Source organism: Mya arenaria, chromosome 8, assembly GCF_026914265.1.
Source record: "Mya arenaria isolate MELC-2E11 chromosome 8, ASM2691426v1".
Taxonomy (NCBI): Eukaryota; Metazoa; Mollusca; class Bivalvia; order Myida; family Myidae; genus Mya; species Mya arenaria.
The window spans coordinates 11,297,783-11,318,320 of NC_069129.1; the positions used below are offsets into that span (position 1 = coordinate 11,297,783).

The 20,538-nt window shown below is 37.4% G+C and overlaps 1 protein-coding gene across 1 annotated transcript; it reads right to left on the reverse strand.

Moving 5' to 3' along the window:
- Positions 1-4,130: 4,130 nt before the first annotated feature.
- LOC128242267 (carboxypeptidase B-like) lies at positions 4,131-16,771 on the reverse strand. The gene is made up of 10 exons (XM_052959358.1): positions 16,619-16,771; positions 11,751-11,826; positions 10,314-10,538; positions 9,726-9,827; positions 8,781-8,885; positions 8,339-8,455; positions 6,016-6,100; positions 5,504-5,703; positions 4,858-4,942; positions 4,131-4,357 (listed from the first exon to the last, which is right to left on the reverse strand). The coding sequence occupies exons 1-10, from the start codon at positions 16,711-16,713 to the stop codon at positions 4,170-4,172; spliced, it is 1,278 nt and encodes a 425-aa protein (XP_052815318.1). The 5' UTR covers positions 16,714-16,771; the 3' UTR covers positions 4,131-4,169.
- Positions 16,772-20,538: the final 3,767 nt, after the last annotated feature.

Consider the following 20,538-nt stretch of genomic DNA (forward strand, 5'->3'; position numbering starts at 1 on the left):
GAAGTTTACAGTGCGAAGACGTAGTATGGTTACCGTCATACAGGTATGTGTATTTTCTAGAAGTTTACAGTGCGAAGATGTAATATGGTTATCGTCATAGAGGCATGGGTATTTTCTAGAAGTTTACAGTGCGAAGTCGGTGTGTGAATATCGTCAAACAGGTATGTGTATTTTCTAGAAGTTTACAGTGCAAAGTCGGTGTGTGATTAACGTCATACAGGTATGTGTATTTTCTAGAAGTTAACAGTGCGAAGTAAGTCGGTGTGTGATTGACGTCATACAGATATGTGTATTTTCTAGAAGTTTACAGTGCCTAGTCGGTATGTGATTAACGTCATACAGGTATGTGTATTTTCTAGAAGCTTACAGTGCAAAGTCGGTGTGTGATTAACGTCATACAGGTAGAAGTTTACAGTGCCTAGTCGGTGTGTGATTAACGTCATACAGGAATGTGTATTTTCTAGAAATTTACGTTGCGAAGTCGGTGTGTGATTGACGTCGTACAGGTATGTGTATTTTCTAGGAATTTACAGTGCGAAGTCGGTGTGTGATTAAAGTCATGCAGGTATGTGTATTTTATAGAAGCTAACGGTGCGAAGTCGGTATGTGATTGACGTCATGCAGGTATGTGCATTTTATAGAAGCTAACAGTGCGAAGTTGGTGAATGAGTGACGTCATACAGGTATGTGTACTTTCTATAAGTTTATAGTGCGAAGTCGGTGTGTGATTATTGTCATACAGGTATGTGTATTTTCTATAAGTTTACAGTGCGAAGTAGGTGTGTGATTATTGTCATACAGGTATGTGTATTTTCTAGAAGTTTACAGTGCGAAGTCGGTGTGTGATTAACGTGATACAGGTATGTGTATTTTCTTGATGTTTACAGTGCGAAGTCGGTGCTTACAGTGCGAAGTCGGTGTGTGATTGACGTCATACAAGTATGTGTATGTTCTAGAAGCTTACAGTGCGTAGTCGGTGTGTCATTATGGTATGTTTTCTTTCCAAAATCTTAAAGGCAAAGTCGGTATGTGACTTACGTCATTAAGGTGTGCATTCTTTCTAGAACGTGATGGACATATAAAATATCACGATGAAAGCGTAAAGTGCTAGGGTAGGTAAGCCTACCCGTTCATGTGATAACAGAAAAGAAGCGTCCGCACACGACGCTTTATGGCCAAAACGTGCAAGAAAAGGTAACGTTTCGTATTATGTCTGATATAACATACTCGAATGGCGGTGTATGTTTTCTGAATAAGGCACTGAATACTGGGGTAAAATGCGTATGGTTGAACTGTATTTTGCTTTTAAACGACCGGGTAACTTTAGTTTGATCTAGGATGTTAATATGGAAAGAATGTCGTCCATATAATTTCAATTCCCTTTAACTCCAAGTGTAATTATGGGTCTTAACCGAGGCATAGAGTATGACTTACACCAGAATACCTGGGTCTAAACCATGGTCAAATTTAAGAGTAAAACAAACACTCGAATATCTGATTCTAAATCAGGGCATTTGTGATGTCAGGGTCTATGTATAGAGAGAGAGAGAGAGAGAGAGAGAGAGAGCATAACAAACACTCGAATATCTCGTTCTAAATCAGGGCATTTGTGACGTCAGGGTCTATGTATAGAGAGAGAGCATAACAAACACTCGAATATCTGGTTCTAAATCAGGGCGTTTGTGATGTCAGGGTCTATGTATAGAGAGAGAGCATAACAAACACTCGAATATCTGGTTCTAAATCAGGGCATTTGTGACGTCAGGGTCTATGTATAGAGAGAGAGCATAACAAACACTCGAATATCTGGTTCTAAATCAGGGCATTTGTGACGTCAGGGTCTATGTTTAGAGAGAGAGCATAACAAACACTCGAATATCTGGTTCTAAATCAGGGCATTTGTAACGTCAGGGTCTATGTATAGAGAGAGAGCATAACAAACACTCGAATATCTGGTTCTAAATCAGGGCGTTTGTGATGTCAGGGTCTATGTATAGAGAGAGAGAGAGAGCATAACAAACACTCGAATATCTGGTTCTAAATCAGTGCATTTGTGATGTCAGTGTCTATATATATATATAGAGAGAGAGAGAGAGAGCATAACAACACTCGAATATCTGGTTCTAAATCAAGGCATTTGTGATGTCGGGGTCTATGTATAGAGAGAGAGAGCATAACAAACACTCGAATATCTGGTTCTAAATCAAGGCATTTGTGATGTCAGGGTCTTTTATATAGAGAGAGCTTAACAAACACTCGAATATCTGGTTTTAAATCAGGGCATTTGTGATGTCAGGGTCTATGTATAGAGAGAGAGAGCATAACAAACACTCGAATATCTGGTTCTAAATCAGGGCATTTGTGATGTCAGGTTCTATGCATAGAGAGAGAGCATAACACACACTCGAATATCTGGTTCTAAATCAGGGCATTTGTGATGTCAGGGTCTATGTTTAGAGAGAGAGCATAACAAACACTCGAATATCTGGTTTTAAATCAGGGCATTTGTGATGTCATGGTCTATGTATATAGAGAGAGCATAACAAACACTCAATTATCTGGTTCTAAATCAGGGCGTTTGTGGTGTCAGGGTCTATGTTTAGAGAGAGAGCATAACAAACACTCGAATATCTGGTTTTAAATCAGGGCATTTGTGATGTCAGGAGCTATGTTTATAGAGAGAGCATAACAAACACTCGAATATCTGGTTCTAAATCAGGGCATTTGTGGTGTCAGGGTCTATGTATGTAGAGAGAGCATAACAAACACTCAATTATCTGGTTCTAAATCAGGGCGTTTGTGATGTCAGGGTCTATGTTTAGAGAGAGAGCATAACAAACACTCGAATATCTGGTTTTAAATCAGGGCATTTGTGATGTCAGGAGCTATGTTTATAGAGAGAGCATAACAAACACTCAAATATCTGGTTCTAAATCAAGGCATTTGTGGTGTCAGGGTCTATGTATGTAGAGAGAGCATAACAAACACTCGAATATCTGGTTCTAAATCAGGGCGTTTGTGGTGTCAGGGTCTATGTATAGAGAGAGAGCATAACAAACACTCGAATATCTGGTTCTAAATCAGGGCATTTGTGATGTCAGGGTCTATGTATAGAGAGAGAGCATAACAAACACTCGAATATCTGGTTCTAAATCAAAGCATTTGTGATTTCATGGTCTATGTAGAGAGAGAGAGCATAACAAACACTCGAATATCTGGTTCTAAATCAGGGCATTTGTGATGTCAGGGTCTATATATAGATAGAGAGAGAGCATAACAAACACTCGAATATCTGGTTCTAAATCAAAGCATTTGTGATGTCAGGGTCTATGTAGAGAGAGAGAGAGAGAGAGAGAGAGAGAGAGCATAACAAACACCGTAATGTTTGGTTCTAAATCAGGGCATTTGTGATGTCAGGATCTATGTATAGAGAGAGATCATAACAAACACCGTAATGTCTGGGTCTGAACCAGGGCATATGTGATGACAGGGTCTATGTATAGAGAGAGAGAGCATAACAAACACCGTAATGTCTGGGTCTGAACTAGGGCATATGTGATGAAAGGGTCTATGTATAGAGAGAGAGAGCATAACAAACACCGTAATGTCTGGGTCTGAACCAGGGCATATGTGATGACAGAGTCTATGTATAGAGAGAGAGAGAGAGCATAACAAACACCGTAATGTCTGGGTCTGAACCAGGGCATATGTGATGACAGAGTCTATGTATAGAGAGAGAGAGCATAACAAACACCGTAATGTCTGGGTCTGAACCAGGGCATATGTGATGACAGGGTCTATGTATAGAGAGAGAGAGAGCATAACAAACACCGTAATGTCTGGGTCTGAACCAGGGCATATGTGATGACAGAGTCTATGTATAGAGAGAGAGAGCATAACAAACACCGTAATGTCTGGGTCTGAACCAGGGCATATGTGATGACAGGGTCTCAATAATTATGGAGTATATAACACCGGGATACAATGTATCTAGGTATGCACTTTTTGCATATGAGATTTCAAGTTCTCCCTATAGAGTATAACAAACTCCGGAAGATCTTGGTCTAAACCAGGGAATATTTTCTGTTAGGGTCTGTCAGGGTTAGAGAGAAAAAACAGATATATTATCAATTTTGCTAAATTTTATTGTTAGTTTAATGCCCACAAGGTCATGAATTGTCCTTAATGTAAGCAGCCAACCCTATGAGAGCTTGCAGAGTTTCTTGACCAGAAGGAATGATCTGGTCTGCCGGAAGAAGAAATCCGTACTTGCCGGTGTCACGCAGCTCGACGCCATAAGAGTACTTGACGCCAATTTTCCCGTAGGTCCAATCTGCACTGCTTCCACTGGCGGTATCTGAGGGAAACATTAATAAAAAAATCAACTGATGAACCATTTGATTTTCAGGCATAACAGAAATCTATCGACCATAGGATGGAAGTCAATCAATCAATCAATCAATCAATCAATCAATCAATCAATCAATCAATCAATCAATCAATCAATCAATCAATCAATCAATCAATCAATCAATCAATCAATCAATCAATCAATCAATCAATCAATCAATCAATCAATCAATCAATCAATCAATCAATCAATCAATCAATCAATCAATCAATCAATCAACACACAAGCGCACGCATGCACACGCGCACGCGCAAGCGCACGCGCACACGCACACGCACCCACACGCGCACGCGCACGCGCACACGCACACGCACACGCACACACACACACACACACACACATACATACATACATACAATCAATCAAACATTTAATTAGTCAGTCAATTATTCAACGGGACACTAACAAAAACACAGATGAACTCAGACAATAACTGTAATACTTACAAATGATATTCGCAATGGTTCCATGTTCGTACTTTGTCCCAAAAACCTTTTGCAGAGCGTCTACCGCTGCTGCGGAACCCTCGTCCTAAACGAAAGGCGGATGATTAAGATTATTCAATTTAAATGCATCAATGTATCAACACATTTCGCAATACTTGCTGCATGCATGTGGAACATTACAAAAATATGTTTATAGAATTATAAATACATACTATGACCGCTTAACCATATCGAAGTAAAGAGGTTTTTAATATTGAAATTAAACAGCCTGGCTTATCATTTTACCTGAGTTTGAGTATCGAAAACCATTTATAATGCGTAATTGTTTAAAGCTGCACCCTCACAGATAAACATTTTTTACATTTTTTTTTGTCTTGGAAAGGGTAATTTTTTATCATAGAATTTCATATTTCCGTTCGAAAATTAATGTTTTATGGCCTAAACCGTTACTAACTGATAGAGTTGCTAACGGTTTAAGAAAAAAGAAAATGCATAAAAAAACAAAATTGAACTTAAATTTAAAAATCTGCGATCTTATTGCTGGTTTCCATGGATGTTTGCAGAAATTGGCTCGTTCCAATACACAAAATAAAAAAAAGTTGTCAAATCGTTCAATCTGTGAGAGTGCAGCTTTAAGATGTCCTACTTGTTGTTTAAAATCTTTTGGAAGTTTCTTGGTGTATCCCCATGGCGACATCCACAGTTGTGAGTAGCTATGAAAATCAATAAACCCCTTAAGTCCCGAGATGTTCCGCAGGAAATCGGACACGCCTTTCACTTCTACTTCCGAAAATGCTTTAGGGCCGCAGTATGTGTCGGAGCAAGGGTCCTTACTTGCACCCGATTCTAAAAGGAAAGCACATTGAAATTAAGACCTTGCTTCGTTTGAACTCAAACAAAGTATTATTGTATAATGTATACGTACGCTCATTTTTTTTTAACAGATATTCCCTTAGCAATGATTTTTGAACCCCGTCCGCCCGCCCAAGAGCTCGAAATAAGACGAACAAGAAACAAGTCCAGCGGATACATGGCGTTTTGTACATGGTCAGTTATTCGATCGGACATCTTGTGGGAATTCTAATAAAATAAACATTAATATATATATATATACTTCCAATTCAGGAATATTGTTATATAAATAACGTTTTAACTCACTTGACCATTCTATATCCCAGTTCCGGTTGGGGTCGACCCCGTAACACAGCCCGTGCTTGGAGCGCGTCTTTCTCCAAAGTCTCGTCTGGTTAAACATGTAAGATTATATAAATTTATTTGATCCTTTTCTACTAGAGTTATTCTATGATACGTGTGAATATTGCCAACAGTTTTCGATGGTACCTCGGAATGGTAACATTGAAAAACTACGGGAAAACGTAGGACTATATATTTTATCTTAACCATTATTTTTTGCTTTTAATGCCTTTATAACGCATTTACAATCACACAGAACATACATTGTCGCTCTGCTCGGGGAAGGTGTAACTGTCGGGATTGGAGACATTGTCTCTCTGCCAGCGACTTGTGACCGGAAGCACATACCTTGTCTCTCAGCCAGCTGTCGGCGATTTGTGACCGGACGCACATACCTTGTCACTCAGCCAGCTGTCGGCGATTTGTGACCCGACGCAAATACCTTGTCACTCAGCCAGCTGTCGGCGATTTGTGACCGGAAGCACATACCTTGTCACTCTGTCAAGTTTCGGTAAGTTTTGACCGGACGCACATACCTTGTCACTCTGTCAGGTTTCGGTAAGTTTTGACCGGAAGCACATACATTGACACTCTGCTAGGTGTCGGCGATTTGTGACTAACGGCACATATATTGTCATTCTGCCAGGTGTAGGCATAACCGTCAGAATTATTGGTCGGAAGCACATACCTCGTGGCCATTTCAGGTGAAGGTGCAACCGTTGGAATTGGTGAGCGGAAGCTAATATATTGTTGCATTGCAAGGCATAAGTTTGACCGTCGGGATTGGTGACCGGATGCACATACCTTGTCGCGTTACCAGGCGTTGACCTAACCGTTGGGATTGGTGATCATAACAACATGATCGTAACCGCCGGTATGGTAATCAGAAGCACATACCTTGTCTCTTTGCCACGTGTAGGTGTAACCGTCGGGATTGGTAACCGGAAGCACATACCTTGTCTCTTTGCCACGTGTAAGCGTTACTGTCAGGATTGGTAACCGGAAGCACATACCTTGTCACTATGCCATGTGTAAGCGTAATTGTCGAGATTGGTAACCGGAAGCACATACCTTGTCACTCTGCTACGTGTAGGCGTTGCTGTCGGGATTGGTAACCGCAAGCACATACCTTGTCACTCTGCTACGTGTAGGCGTTGCTGTCGGGATTGGTAACCAGAAACACATACCTTGTCACTCTGCTAAGTGTAGGCGTTGCTGTCTGGATTGGTAACCGGAAGCACATATCTTGTCACTCTGCTACGTGTAGGCGTTGCTGTCAGGATTGGTAACCGGAAGCACATATCTTGTCACTCAGCTACGTGTAGGCGTTATTTTCGGGATTGGTGACCGGAAGAACATACCTTGTCACACTTCCACGTGTAGACGTTATTTTCAGGATTGGTGACCGGAAGCACATACCTTGTCACACTTCGGCGTGTAGGCGTTATTGGCGGGATTGGTGACCGGAACCAAATACCTTGTCACTCTGCCACGTGTAGGGATTGGTAACCGGAAGCACATACCTTGTCATATTCCACATGTAGGCGTTATTGTCGGAATTGGTAACCGGAAGCACATACCTTGTCACTATTTGACGTGTTGGCGTAATTGTCGGGATTGGTGACCGGAAGAACATTCTTTGTCACTTTGCCACGACGTGTAGACGTAACCGTTGTGGTTGGTAACCGGAAGCACATACTTGTCACTCTGCCACGTGTAGGCGTAACAGTCGGGATTGGCAACCGGAAGCACAAACCTTGTCACTCTGCTACGACGTGTAGGCGTAACTGTTTTGTCTGGTAACCGGAAGCACATACTTTGTCACTCTGCTACCATATGTAGGCTTAACCGTTGGTGTTGGAAAACGGAAGCACATACCTTGTCACTCTGCCACGTGTAGGCGTAACCGTTGGGGTTGGTACCGGAAGCACATACTTTGTCACTCTGCCACGTGTAGGCGTAACCGTTGGGGTTGGTAACCGGAAGCACTTACCTTGTCACTCTGCCACGTGTCGGCGTAATCGTTGGGATTGGTGACCGGAAGCACATACGCTGTCACTCTGCCACTTGTAGCCATAATCGTTGGTGCTGGAAACCGGAAGCACATACCTTGTCACTCTGCCACGTTTAGGCGTAACCGCCGGTATTGGTAACCGGAAGCACATACCTTGTCACTCTGCCACGTATAGGCGTAACCGCCGGTATTGGTAACCGGAAGCACATACCTTGTCACTCTGTCACATGTAAGCGTAACCGCCGGTATTGGTAACCAACCGGAAGCACATACCTTGTCACTTTGCCACGTGTAAGCGTAACCGTCTGGATTAGTGACCGGAAGAATATACCACTCAAAAGAGTCGACCAACGTTGTGATATCAGGGTCTATCTTGTACCTGTCCAGCATCTGTTAAATATTGTTATTATAATTATACTTTTATGTTAAATGTACACATCGTGTTTAGCTCATTGTCAGCGAATCAATATACATAAGGCCATGCTATTTTAAGCCATCAACTCAAAGCGGAAAGTTTATTAAAAGTTAGTAGCTCGCCTTAACACAAACTCAGACACTAAGTACGAAGAAAAGAGAAGCAAATAACTTTAAATATACTTAATAATGTACCTGTCTCAATATTCCCGAAAGGGACCAAGAACTAGTTGTATACAACCTTCAATCTACCGGAAGTGATACATTTACATACCGGAAGTAAAACACATTCTTTTATTACCTGTCCAACCATATATATGACCGTTGCAGGAGAGATCCACTCCCTCGCGTGTATTCCGCCTTCGATCCAAAATGCAGAGCGGGCGAACGGCGACGGGGTGCTAATCTAAAAAAATGCATATACTTCTTACATAAAATGGTCGTTTGATATCAACTAGTTGTTCAGTGTTTGCATTTGCATACCACGTGATAAACTGCGTCATAAATGCTACGTCAGAAGGCAATATTTTGCCTCGAATTAAGAATTTAAACAAAGATAACTTCACTATTTCACACCATTTTCAATGAAACATAGCACTGCTATCTGTCTACGCCGCAAACGGAGCCCCGTCTTGGGTCTTTTAGCAGATTTTGATTGAGAGGTTAGCTTTTTAAAACACTTCGACATACCTTTTCACAACACGGCCGTTTGACGGAGCACTGTCAAAACATTAATTTGGAAACCGGTTTGTCAAAGTGTTTGATGAAACCAATCACCTTATCAAACTCCGGATATAAAACGAAGGCGGGGCTTTTTAAGCGGCATAGACTGCCCTTTGTTTCATTTAAAATGGTGTAGCAAAAAAAAGTCTTAATTTAAAGCAAAATGTTGCCTTCTGACGTAGCATATATGACGTAACTTATCACATGGTATACACACACTGAATGCTAACGCATTGTAAAGTATCCGAATTACCAGTTAAGGTTCAGCTGTGCAAAGTGGCCCGATTACCAGTAACGAATAGTAAAGAAGCACGGTCACACAAAAAGTATGGCAAAGTTGCTCTATTGTCAATAAAGTTTTGCAAAGTTTGCACTGTAAATGAAGTTCCTTAACCCAAGTGACTTGGGTAAAGAAGAAAAGCATGGTTTCTCATAATATTTTTAATCACAGACTAACGCATTAAGAACTATGTGTGATGAAGGTCTAAGCATTTTTATGACATACAAAACGTGCTAAGCTCACCTTAAAACCCATCAAGGATCTGCCTTCATAAGACTTGGTGACGTTGAAGACTGACGTCATACTGTCGTAGACGTTTGTTATGTTCATGGTCCACGCGTTGATCTGTACAGTGATTGTATAAACGTTATTATATTGTTTGTTTGTAATTTTGATTAAGTGGGCGTATTTGTTTATATTTAAAATAATTTACAAGAATAATGATGTTCAGCTTTAAACTACTAACGAGTACTTAAAGATGCACTCTTACTCCCAAATAGGATTTATCGCAATTAATAGATTTTAATATACCACAAAGGATGAATAAACGTCGAAAACAATAGATTTTATGAAGGATTCCGAGTTTAATTTGAAAGAAAGATCCATAAAACACGGTAGTTCTACCTTATGAAACGATAGTAGATCGCAGTATATCTTTTAGCACTCACCATTCATTGTTTTTATGTTTTTGCGTTTTCAGCCATTAAATAAAATTAATATTTTCCATAAATGCATTATTTAAGTAGCAGTGAATGGTTTGTCACTCAGTTTTTTGTTTATTATGCAAGTGTATGTATTGATTTTGAATAGGAGTGTCACTTTAAAACTCACCTCATCCAAAGTGTGATATTTGGAATAATCAAACACTGCAGCTTTTGGTTTGTATTTCAAATCCCTCCTCTGGGAATCAAGCACGTGCTGGATATCTGATATCATCGTTTCAACTTTAAAATTATTTTCTTTTAAAGAGGAAGTGACGTCATCGTATTCAAATGGCGTCAAACGAATATCAACAGGACAGGTGGCGCATGATGGACCTTTCCAGATATCGAGGGACTAAAAGGTAACAGGAAAAGGAATTGCAGCAAATCTATACTACAAAATACGTCACTCTTCTCAGTCTCTAGTGCAATAACTAAATTACTGCATATATAAATAGAAGAAGCTGTTGAGTTATTGCACTAAGTTGATGAAAGATAGCATGCATAGTCAATTAGTTCCAACAATTAATCAGTTTCAAAAGAAGCTCGTTTCTATTCAATGGAAACAACCTCAAATGTATATGGACGGTTTACAATGTCAGAAATCGGCACACTTTAACTACGCTGCAAGTAGATCGCATTGTTATTTGAATTTAGCAGACTTAACTCTTGGTAAACTTAATTATGTTTACACTAATACACTTCACTGGCAATCAATTTAAACTTTGATACAAATACTAATAATATCTGTCATGTGTTCCCGTTCCAGATAGAAAAATCCGACTCGAGGGCACCTGCGTTGCCGGCTACGCAGCCTGCCCGAGGGTCGGATTTTTTTTATCCGGAACGGATACACATGATAGATTTTTTTTTCTAGCATACCTTAATTATTTTTTTGTGTGAAGAAACTGCATAAAAAAGCTCATTTTTGTACATTTCACCAAAATGCGCGTGCGATAATGTTTACTGACGTCATGACGCGCAGTAATTTTTATTCACTGTCAACGTCAATAAGTTCCTTCGATATCAAGTCTTTGAAGGGTTAATTCGATTTGTTGTGAAGATATATTTTTGCAAAGTTAATGTTTATGAAACTCATCTATTGAAATCTCATAATTATGGTTACTTAAAGTATATAATAAAAGAAATAAAAATTATTACGTCACAGCGCGTGACTCATCTGGCATGGGGGGATGCCAGATGGGATTTTCCAGCACGGCTGACGTCACCTGAAATGCCTATCCGGTGTGCTAGAGAAGCTAAAACACTACATTTAATAAATAATATAATTCAAAATAAGTTTTAAGAACTACTTCTACTGATGTAACGGCCTACATTCGAGGCTGTTTTGATAGAAAATGGCAAAGGATTTCCCAATGGCTTGGTTCTGTTATATATATATACGAAAGTTGTAACGGGTTATATACGCTATATGCAATGTTAATCGTCCGAGATACCTTCATGTTTCATAAATGAGTTTATTTATAACCTGTTTACATACGAATATAAACTTTACATGGATAAATATGTTTACGATTTGATTACTAGATATATGTAGTTAATTTACCTTTCTCATTGAAAGTAGTTCCTGCAATAGGGTCACTTGCTTCTCTCCTGCTGGCCATACCCTCAAAACCGAGTGCCTGGACAGGATACAAGAAAACTAATATAGGTGCCGTAAATCAAGGGACCTTTAACAAAGTTCATTCTGGCGATTTAAAAACGCCGACAAACATAAGTATCTAATTAGTTAAGATGTTTTCAAACACAGGCGTCTGAATCATTGTTTGTCTCTAAAATGTTGATTAAAATGATTTAAATCATGTCGGGTACGTATAATGAGATAAACAACACATCTGAAGATACTTAAAGATATTTAATGTCTTTAGAAGTTTCTTTCTTGTATATGAAAGGCACTAAATATCTTCAGATTTGTTGTTGATCTCGTTATATGTTCCCGAAATGATATTTATTAACATTTTAGACAGAAACAATGATTCAGACGCCTGTGATTTCAGAGAAATATTTTTATCACATGCTTACCCTTGTTTTCCGTGTAATATACCCATTACGAATATTTTTATCTTACACATGTGTAAGATAACATATCAGACATTTCTATTGGCTAGACTAATCACACGCGACCTAGATATCCCTCCGCATTGTTTGTAAACAAAATGGTTTAAACGCCAACAAATACTAACCTCAATAATGAAGCGGAAGGACTTCCGGGAGACAAATGGCTTACGAATCATAGTGCCAGAAAGCATCTTGTTCGAAAACTTTCTGATAACAATGTTCCGCCAACCAGATAATGCAGATTACTAGTCACAGAAATATCCAATCAGTCAACAAATACAGCCACATTAGTGATAAACAACACGAGAACATTTCAAACATCTCCATCTTAACAGGCAATATGCGACCAATGCCATAAAATTTGCTTGCCAGTTTAATCAGCTGTCGGTTACCAAAACACAAATACGAATTCCGCAGCACAGGTTTCTCATCACACGTACGTCCCAAGACGGTAAGAACAGCTTGTTCTCTAGAAACATTCTTGATGGAACTTTTTCAACATCAACATCCATGCAGTGCAGAGTAAGGCTTCGTCGTAATCATCTGTATGTTGTGAAAATCCATGTCCACTAAGAAAACGCTTTAAAGTCATCGTAGAAAGCGACAGCGAATAACTTTTAAATCCGTGCACACAGTAAAACTTGACAGACGATGTAGGTCACATAAACCGCGTAAAAGCATGTACTCTCAGTGTGACGTCATCAAGTTGTGTACTTATTGTGTTTTAATGGTTAAAATTGTTCGTTATTCATGTTGTTCGATATTTTACTACACATGTTTATACTTGTGACTTGTTCAGCGCTTTATCAGAATAAAAACTTGATAACTGCTAGCTGTTTTTGTCATTTTCATTTGGAACTATTTATATGGCGCATCGTTGACATTCCACTCAGTGTACTTTGGCTGTCAAACAATGGGTTTAGAAAGTGGAACGTGAAACAAAATTGGTAATAAAAACACCGTTTTAAGCATGTGATAAAAAAGATCTGACACTCGTTGTCATTTTATACAAGATATATAACATATGACTTTGTTGACTTTCAAACGACAGTAAAATATTCCATTTCTTTTATGCTTTTCGTGATATATGGAGTATTTAAAGTGAAATAACAAGACTGAATAGATTATTTTCATTCTGAAATCAGTTTGATAGTTTTAAAGCAAAAGAAGGAGTGAAAAGAACGCTTACTTTAAAATCAATTGTAGTTACTCCCCATTGACCATTTAGTAACTAACCTTCTATGTTTTTCTATGACACTCTATTCAATGAAATATATATAGTACGAGCTTACACTGTTATCAACTAGTATTCTCTCATTAGTTATGCACCAGTTAATTGTAACCACGCCCCCTTCACCCCAGGTCCAGGGATTTGGACTTTCCGTCCAGCCAAGCCCGGGGACGAACTATTGGTAAACTCTCCGCCAAATGCCCCCGCACCCAAGGGGTTATCCCCATCACCCGCTATTTTTGGCTTGAAGAAAAAAAACACCGCATTCACCCGGCACTGCGGGGCCACATGGAAGGTAAAAACACGGCCAATTTACCCGGCTATCCTCGGTAAACCCCCGCACCTGGGTGGTGGGCGTGGTTGCACTTGACTGGTGCATTATCTAAATACCCATTTACAATACTGGCACTAGAGTTATGATATTATTATTATCTCATAGATATAGGTACCGTTGGCACGGTCTTTAATTATTGGTAAGAAACAATACAGTTACAAATTGTACTTACATTGGGCTTAAACGCGAACATACGCAGGATAAATAGAACAGCACGAAAAAAGGGTGGAAACAAATAGCAAAAAAAATGCAACAGGAGGAAAGAATGGACAAGATGATTCTACAGGAGGGACAATGGATAACCACACTTCACGTGGGAGGGGTGATGTTGAACTGTAGGAGAATAAGAACTGAACGAAATGCAGTTCGGGTGATGCAGGAACGGTGATTCTTGCATAGCGGACGTGGATTTCCGGTCATGTGACCAGTGCTGCAGAAACCCGTCTTACATCCCCATGTAAATTGAGTCACGACATATTTTGACGACAGTAAACAACGACGCACACATTTTTGATGAAATGTAAAAAAGGTGTTTTCTACGTAAAATTTTCCAAAAATTGATAATTTATAGGAAGCAAGAAAAATATCAATCAAGTTTTTCAAGCCCATATAAAAATAATATGACCCTCGGGTACGCTACATGGCCGGTAACTCGACAAGGACATACCGGCACACGCGCGGACCCGAAGCACATGAATGATTCTTATAAAGATGAACATTGTTAAATGCAGGAGGGATTACAGAAAACGACACGGTCTGGTGCACTGGTGAAATAGATCTGTATCAAATGTTCAATGGGTAAAATAGTACAGCGCGAAATGAGGTCGATGTTGAAAATAAAAAACAACAACAACAACACAATAATGCAGAAACAACAAAAGGCTGAAGGGGCTAAGCAGACTGTTTTAGGAGACTTTGTCAGAACAGTACTATTTACATTAGATTTTCATAAAATATATACATGTTTATACAGTTTCAACTGTGATATGTATCCAGTTGTACATGTTTCCTCTAAGGATTTAAAAACTTCTGAAATATATAGGAGATTTTAAATGAAACATTTATTCAATCTTATGATAGTATATAAAACACGCACTACTAATGTATGCACTACTAACTGAATCTTTTGATATTTCTGAATACATTTTTTTCACTTTGACTCGCTCATCTATAAACACAGAATGCTACATTAAGTTTATACTCTAGTGTAGATTATAACATGATTGAAATAGATAATAGATAATATTTGCATGAAACTCTGAACACTTAAGCACTATGGCAATCTGCACCAGTTATTAAGATACTTTTTGCTGAATAATGTGTTTTGATGAGATGAGCTTGTAAATTAGCTATATTTCATTTAGTCATTTTGTGTATTTGAAACATGTCTGCATATGTAGATTTTATTATGTATTTTGAATGGTTCTGTAATACTGTTTATTTAACAGATATTACAAGGATTGACACAATAAATATTGGTTTATGAATTGTCTTCATACAATAAACCCAACCAGTTAAAATTGTATGTTCGAACTGTTTCCCAATGCAATACCTCTTAGTCACAGTTTTGATGCATAAACGTATGAACTTTACCCATTATCTGAACTAAGGTTGTTGGTGATACGAATCAGTCATCATCATCATCATCATCATCATCATCATCATCATCATCATCATCATCATCATCATCATCATCATCATACCCACCACAACCACCACCACCTTCACCACCTTTATCATCATCCTCCACATCATCAATCATCAGCAACATCTACGCATCATCATCTCGTCATGATCATTGTCATCATCGTCACACCATAATTAGTATCATTGCCGTCGCCGCATCATCAGTATAATTATCATCATCTTAGTCGTCGTCGCATTATCATTTGTATAAAGTCATAATATTCGCCTTCGTCGTCGCCGCATTATCACTATCGTCGGCATCGCGTCATCATTATCGTGTCGTCGTAGCATTATTATTATTATATCATCATTGCCGTTGTCGTCGCATCATCGTGACTATCATCATCAGCACCATGCTGCACGTTTACATTTACTGTACAGAACATTCATTAAACGCAAACTATAATATTCCACTTATCAAAGCTTAATTTAAAGTATAATCACCAACCTGAAAAAACAACGTATTTTGTTGTTGTCCAATTTTCATAATTACACAAAATTTTAAATGGAGCGTCGGATTTCCCGGCAGAATCTTACATCTTGTTCATCAATGTGTAATTGTAGTCACTAGCAAGCATTCATCTTGATGTCGAATTTTAGAACAAAGGCGTTCAATTTTTATGAAGTCATAATTTTGGATGTGACGGGGTTAAGCTATGATGCAGCCATTATAGGGCGCGGGAAGACTTTAATATACTCAACAAGAACAAACGCGAAACGTTATCAAATATATCATGCGCGTAGCTGCCTATACGTGAGTACGCGACTGAATCCGCATGATTCTGACAAAATAAAATTTATAAAAATCAGCCAAAGTTGCAGTATGCCTACTTGACTACATGATCTTAAAACTGTTCATTTACCAGTACTAAATAAAGCAACTAAGAACGCCCAGAATGTACCAGATTGCATCATGGTTTTCAAAATTTTCCGATGGGGCATGCCCCCGAACCCTAAAAGCACAATTATGAATCCACATCAGTAGAGGGCTAGCTACGCACCTGTATATGGGGTGTGAAATTGATCAGTACATACTAAGTAAGTACGAAGCGAAGAAAAACAACTTAAACATTGATTTTTAGATGTTTATGAAAATATGACTTACCCGGTTAATGGTCCTGCTGTAAAGGCAAGTGGTATCAAAACAAGAAACACGAGGCTGACAGTTGAAACTGCCGCAAAATCCATGTTAAGGCCCATTAATTTAACATCGGTTAAATAATAAATAACAACCTGTCTAATATAATACCCGTAGTTGTAATGTATCGTATTACGGAAGATATATATATAGGACATTTCTCACGATAAACAAGTCATATGTGGGTTGTTCTAAATTAACTACCAATTTCACTGATAATATCGTACCCTTATGATGCTCATAATCTTAAGCGGTTATTTTGATATGAATCTGATTACAGGACATCGTAATATTATCCGATCACCGTCTTAGTCAGCTGCTACGATGCAAAATTATCATTTCTCACCCATCATATTTCAAAGCGTGCATTTAAGTCGCCAGATATATAAAACTTAAACATTGAGTTCTGCCTGAAATAATTATTTATTGTATTGCAAGTTACTCTCCTTTCGCTGTTTCTTACTACATGTATATAGTACTCATCGCCAACCATATGAATGTATTAACCATTGTTTTTGTATACTGTACTCATGGGCTTATGCCTACTGTGTAAGTTTTACCACAATAAACAAAATATAAAGATGTACATTTTTGATGCCTGTTGACCCGCTTAACTATTTTGATATTATAAAAGGGAAAGAGAGACCAAAACTAATATTACAGACATAAATGTTTGCGTTAAACATTTTCAAAAAAGGTCGCTTCACGCCCGATTTCAGTTGATTTAAAGATTCGAGATTCAAACATATTTATTAAGTACATGCAACATAAACGTATAATGTTTATAAATAAGTACATGTAACATAAACGTATCATGTTTAAGTACATGCAACATGAACGTATCATGTTTAAGTACATGTAACATGAACGTTTAATGTTTAAGTACATGTAACATGAACCTTTAATGTTTAAGTACATGTAACATGAACGTATCATGTTTAAGTACATGCAACATGAACGTATCATGTTTAAGTACATGTAACATGAACGTATCATGTTTAAGTACATGTAACATGAACGTATCATGTTTAAGTACATGCAACATGAACGTATCATGTTTAAGTACATGTAACATGAACGTATCATGTTTAAGTACATGTAACATGAACGTATCATGTTTAAGTACATGTAACATGAACCTTTAATGTTTAAGTACATGTAACATAAACGTATCATGTTTAAGTACATGCAACATGAACGTATCATGTTTAAGTACATGTAACATGAACGTATCATGTTTAAGTACATGTAACATGAACGTTTAATGTTTAAGTACATGTAACATGAACGTATCATGTTTAAGTACATGTAACATGAACGTTTAATGTTTAAGTACATGTTACATGAACGTTTAATGTTTAAGTACATGTAACATAAACGTTTAATGTTTAAGTACATGTAACATGAACGTATCATGTTTAAGTACATGTAACATGAACGTATAATGTTTAAGTACATGTAACATGAACGTTTAATGTTTAAGTACATGTAACATGAACGTATAATGTTTAAGTACATGTAACATGAACGTTTAATGTTTAAGTACATGTAACATGAACGTATAATGTTTAAGTACATGTAACATGAACGTTTAATGTTTAAGTACATGTAACATGAACGTATGATGTTTAAGTACATGTAACATGAACGTTTAATGTTTAAGTACATGTAACATGAACGTATCATGTTTAAGTACATGTAACATGAACGTATAATGTTTAAGTACATGTAACATGAACGTTTAATGTTTAAGTACATGTAACATGAACGTATCATGTTTAAGTACATGTAACATGAACGTTTAATGTTTAAGTACATGTAACATGAACGTATCATGTTTAAGTACATGTAACATGAACGTATCATGTTTAAGTACATGTAACATGAACGTATCATGTTTAAGTACATGTAACATGAACGTATCATGTTTAAGTACATGTAACATGAACGTATCATGTTTAAGTACATGTAACATGAACGTATCATGTTTAAGTACATGTAACATGAACGTTTAATGTTTAAGTACATGTAACATGAACGTTTAATGTTTAAGTACATGTAACATGAACGTATCATGTTTAAGTACATGTAACATGAACGTATAATGTTTAAGTACATGTAACATGAACGTATCATGTTTAAGTACATGCAACATGAACGTATCATGTTTAAGTACATGCAACATGAACGTATAATGTTTAAGTACATGCAACATGAACGTATCATGTTTAAGTACATGTAACATGAACGTTTAATGTTTAAGTACATGTAACATAAACGTTTAATGTTTAAGTACATGTAACATGTAACATGAACGTTTAATGTTTAAGTGCATGTAACATGAACGTATAATGTTGAAGTACATGTAACATGAACGTATCATGCTTAAGTGCATGTAACATAAACGTATAAATGTTACTTATTTATTTTTACTTACCTTCCCTATTCTTTGCTCGACCCTTGACCTTTCTTATTGCATTGAGAATTTTGTTTTTATCACATATTTGATTTTTCTCTTTTAAAAGTTAAAATGTAAAGTTTTGGACTCTTAACAATACCAATGATACTGACTGTAAGTATTTCAAGCGAAGACATAACTAATCACAGTTTATTGAACCGAAGATTTTAAAGTTTATTAACTTTACAAACATATTCAACAAAAACACATGTTTATCATAGCTCAGACTAGGAAGATAATGTACTAACGTTCAATAATTAAATGCTTTTTGGTCGCTTAATCAGTGAAATAAATGTCCGCTTTCACGTCCAAATCAAACGTCCGCACGCTCATGCCACAGGGATGAGATACGATTCAAACGCCGTAATTTTGAAATGCCGTTACGTTCCATAATAATTTCGCGCGCTTTTAAGAAAAACTACAATTATATTATGTTAGAGATAAAAGCGGCTCGTTTCAGTGAAAGATCCCATTATATTTCAACACTAAAAGTAAATATAGCTCGTGTTGTTCACTTGGTAAGATATTGCGATCTTACATTACCCCAAAACAAACATATATCGAAATTTATTTATTCCAATTTTATTAAGCATATTAAACTATTATAAAAAAGAGTATTTTTTTACAAGCAGCAGTACAAAACTATGATTGCATTTTGTACACTCTTCTTTACAAATATTATTTATAGCCCATAGAAGTCTACAATAGAATGTTTTCCTACGGACGACATTGACACAAAGAGATAAGAAGCGATCTATTAAAGAAACAGTGTATACCACAGAAGACTCCTTGCTTATATATTGAAAAAAAAGCTTTGTTATTTGTAAAAAAAATGTGTTCCAAACCAACTGCTGATGACGAAAGCAAACCATTTATTTTACTAACTGAATACATGTCAGTCTGGTCAACTATGAACAAAATGTATAAACCATGATTAAAACAAATGCGCAAATAACATAAACATTTTAAGCTGAACACTTTTATATTTGGCACATTATCATAGATATGTGTTTGTAAAGTGTGATAATGCCTTTACCGTGAAAGGAGTAAATCTAGTTAAACGAACCTTTTAAATAATATATGTAAGCTCTAATAATGATACATACACAATGTTTTAATTGAATATCCATAAAATAGTAAACACTCGCTCATAAAAATCAGCCCACGCTATTGCCAATGTGAATTTGAGTTATGTACATAAATGAATACCATTATATAACATACGTTTTTACTAAGCGTTCACTATTCTGTTTAAGATGTCACGGGAATGCGCTCACACTTTCAACTAGTTCGGTCCATATTGGCCTTTCATGACCAAACGGTGCCATACGCAATTTGTTCTATGTGGTCCTTAATCAAAGACAAAGCATTGCGAACGGGAATCCTCTTTTTAGGGTCTGTGTCCAAACACAAACGGGCTACAATGGCT